Genomic DNA, 3029 nt, shown 5'->3' with positions numbered 1-3029 from the left:
ACCCTGCGGCTTATACAACGGTGCGGCTTATATAAAGATTTTTACAGCTAAGGGCCAGTTAGTTAGTTTTACAATGGTCTTTAACACGGATTTATATATAGATTTATACAGCTAACGGCCACCAGGGGCGCTCTAGCGGGAAGCAGGTGGGACACCTGCGGCTTATAGTCAGGTGCGGCTTATATAATGTAAACATATATATTTTGTTTCTAAATGTAGCTGGTGCGGCTTATATTCAGGTGCGGCTTATAGTCCAGCAATTACGGTACATATACAGTTAAAGTGTTGAACTATCATTTTGTATTTATCTTTTTACACTCTCAGTTATTAATATTATTATTATTTAGCAGGCAGGATGTTGTGCTTTAGTAAGCATTAGCAGGTCATTATTTGATCATTACAATAGTGTGGCACACACGATATGTGTTATACATCTCAAAAAGTAAAGAGATGCAGTCATTAACCTGAAACACTAACACTTATTGGTATGACTATGACCCAAGATACACAACACTTCACTACTATCGGTCAAGTCAGAGCAACCAGCGTAAAAGAGATTCCTGACATTTGACTTGTTTTAACCCTGCGTGATATGACCGGTTCACCTCAACCGCACAAACATGACACCACCAATGAACCAAAGGCATGAATGCCAAGGGAGTCTGCCTGAGAGCCTTTGAACAATTCAGACTGAAGACATGCATTGATTTCAAGTCCAGGGACTCTGAAGATAACTTCATCAATGTCAAGAAGTTAACTGGGTAGGTTTTATCTAACAATTTATCAATTAATGTATCAATCGGTCAGTCTTTCTACTGTCCGTACGTACGTCCATTTGTCTGTGCATCAGTTTGCCTGTATCTGTCTGTCTGTCTGCCTGTGTTCATAATAACAGTGAACTAGTTGTTGGCACACACAGTGTTAATGCATGTTGATCACTCGTAACAGCATAATAATATGTTTAATTAACTTTCTATGGTGATGTGAATGCAGGAGTAATTTAAACAGGTTTTTTCCTTGTTCAGATGCTGGTCCTACGTCGGGCAAAATAACTTTGGTGAAAGTGGACAGACGCTCAGTCTTGGGCCACGATGTGATACAATATCCACTGCTGAACACGAGTTTCTACATGCTCTGGGCTTTTACCACGAACAGTCCAGACATGACCGAGATGACTACGTGACCATTAACTTTACAAACGTCGAAGAAGGTTTTATTAAAATGTCTACTATTCCTCACATTTTGCTACACAGTCAAATCTAGTGTTCATTTAAATCTGAAGACTATAGCTACACTCACTGGAGTTAAATAAACACTGATGATTTGAATGTATCTAAAATTATTTTATGGTGTGTGAGAGTGATGATGGATTTGTCTCATCTAGGTCAAGAGCGTAATTTTGCAAAAATAAATGAAGAAAACAGCATCCAGGGAGTCTCTTATGACTACTACTCAGTGATGCACTACGGTCAGTATTTTTTCTCCAATGGCAACGGGGACGGGCGCACTATCATCACCAAAGACCCAGAGTTTCAGAATGTGATTGGTCAACGTTTGGAAATGAGCTCCGGCGACGTGTTGAAGCTGAACCGACTCTATCAGTGCAGTAAGGGCCATATTATTTAAACATATTTATATATTTGTTTTTATACAATTAACAAAGGCACAGGGTATATTTGAATTACGGCCCATGGACCATTGGTTGAGAAACCAAGTGTTCTAGGGAATGTTCACATGCAGTCTCATTTCCTCAGTTATCTTTCTAACATAATTAGTGTTGGATCTCTTATATTTCTAGATTAGAGACATTTTGAGACATTCTCAAATAACATTTGGATGTTGAATTTCGCTGAATCCAGCACAATCATGTAAAATCAATTATTTTTCTGTTCCTGCAGACTGCATTACCTAAAGTAATTCCAAGAGGTCTTTGTGGTGTTTTGAATTGATCAGACCGACCTAATAATTGTCTTCTGTTCTATGCTCTAATGTCCGCAGATTCAACCATTGCATTTAATATGTACTGCAGTTTTTCTAATGTGACCGCATGTGGAATAAGTCGCTGTTTGAGTAATGGTGGAGGCTGGGAGTGGGTGACACATGCTGCTGGGGGTCCGACTTCTGACCACACCAACCTACCCAGTGGAAATGGTATGTTGTCACCATTCTGCTGATGCTGATCCATGTACAGTAGTATCTCTTTTTGCAATTGCATTAATGCTGCAACTATCAATTATCTAGTTAGTGATTATTCTATTGATTACCAACTGAATAATCTTCATATTCTTTAAGAGTGACTAGAAAAAAGCCCCCTGCGGGGGCCTGGCCCCTTATGTAAAAGTCCCCTGTACTCAAGAGATGGATACAGTCCAGAGGGCAGCTGAGCAATACAAATGTAGGATAGCTCAACATTAAATATGCAGTGTGTTCCAAAATGCAAAATTGTGTAACATTTTGAGTCTGTAAGATATATACAATAGCTTCAGAAATACAAACCCCTCAGGTACAGGGTGGCCTGCTCTGTTTTGGCTGGGTGGGTTATAATAAGATAGAAAAAAGCACCCCGTGGGCGTTTGTTTAGGTTGCATGGGATGTGTAGTGTAGTAGGAAAGGCTAAGTTAAATATTATGTTGAAATAAAGTGTACAATGGTACTGTTGAATTTTTTTTTTTATTATGAAGTTGTTGTAGAACATGGAATGATGGGTGACAGTGTGTTCTTAGTAGTATACAGTGTTGTCAAATTAAAGAAACAGACAAATATATTCAAGGTTGCATGAATCTGTTTCCATCCATCATCCATCCATCCATCCATCCATCATCCATCCATCCATCCATCCATCCATCATCCATCCATCCATCCATCCATCATCCATCCATCCATCCATCCATCCATCCATCATCCATCATCCATCCATCCATCCATCATCCATCATCCATCCATCCATCATCCATCCATCCATCCATCATCCATCTATCATCCATCCATCCATCCATCCATCATCCATCCATCATCCATCCATCATCCAT

General features: G+C 39.5%; 1 protein-coding gene across 1 annotated transcript; it reads left to right on the top strand.

Annotated features, from left to right (window-relative positions):
* Positions 1 to 645: 645 nt before the first annotated feature.
* Positions 646 to 1803, top strand: LOC308297633 (meprin A subunit beta-like; the record flags this gene model as incomplete). Its single annotated transcript, XM_080741147.1, has 4 exons — positions 646 to 761; positions 1026 to 1210; positions 1385 to 1606; positions 1799 to 1803. 4 exons carry the CDS (start codon positions 646 to 648, stop codon positions 1801 to 1803), a joined length of 528 nt encoding a protein of 175 aa, XP_080597273.1.
* Between the last annotated feature and the right edge of the window lie 1226 nt (positions 1804 to 3029).

The sequence above is a fragment of the Nannobrachium achirus genome, assembly GCF_963921795.1.
Source record: "Nannobrachium achirus genome assembly, chromosome: 2".
Taxonomy (NCBI): Eukaryota; Metazoa; Chordata; class Actinopteri; order Myctophiformes; family Myctophidae; genus Nannobrachium; species Nannobrachium achirus.
Note: the sequence above shows the minus strand (reverse complement) of the source record. Positions and strands in the feature narration are given on the sequence as shown.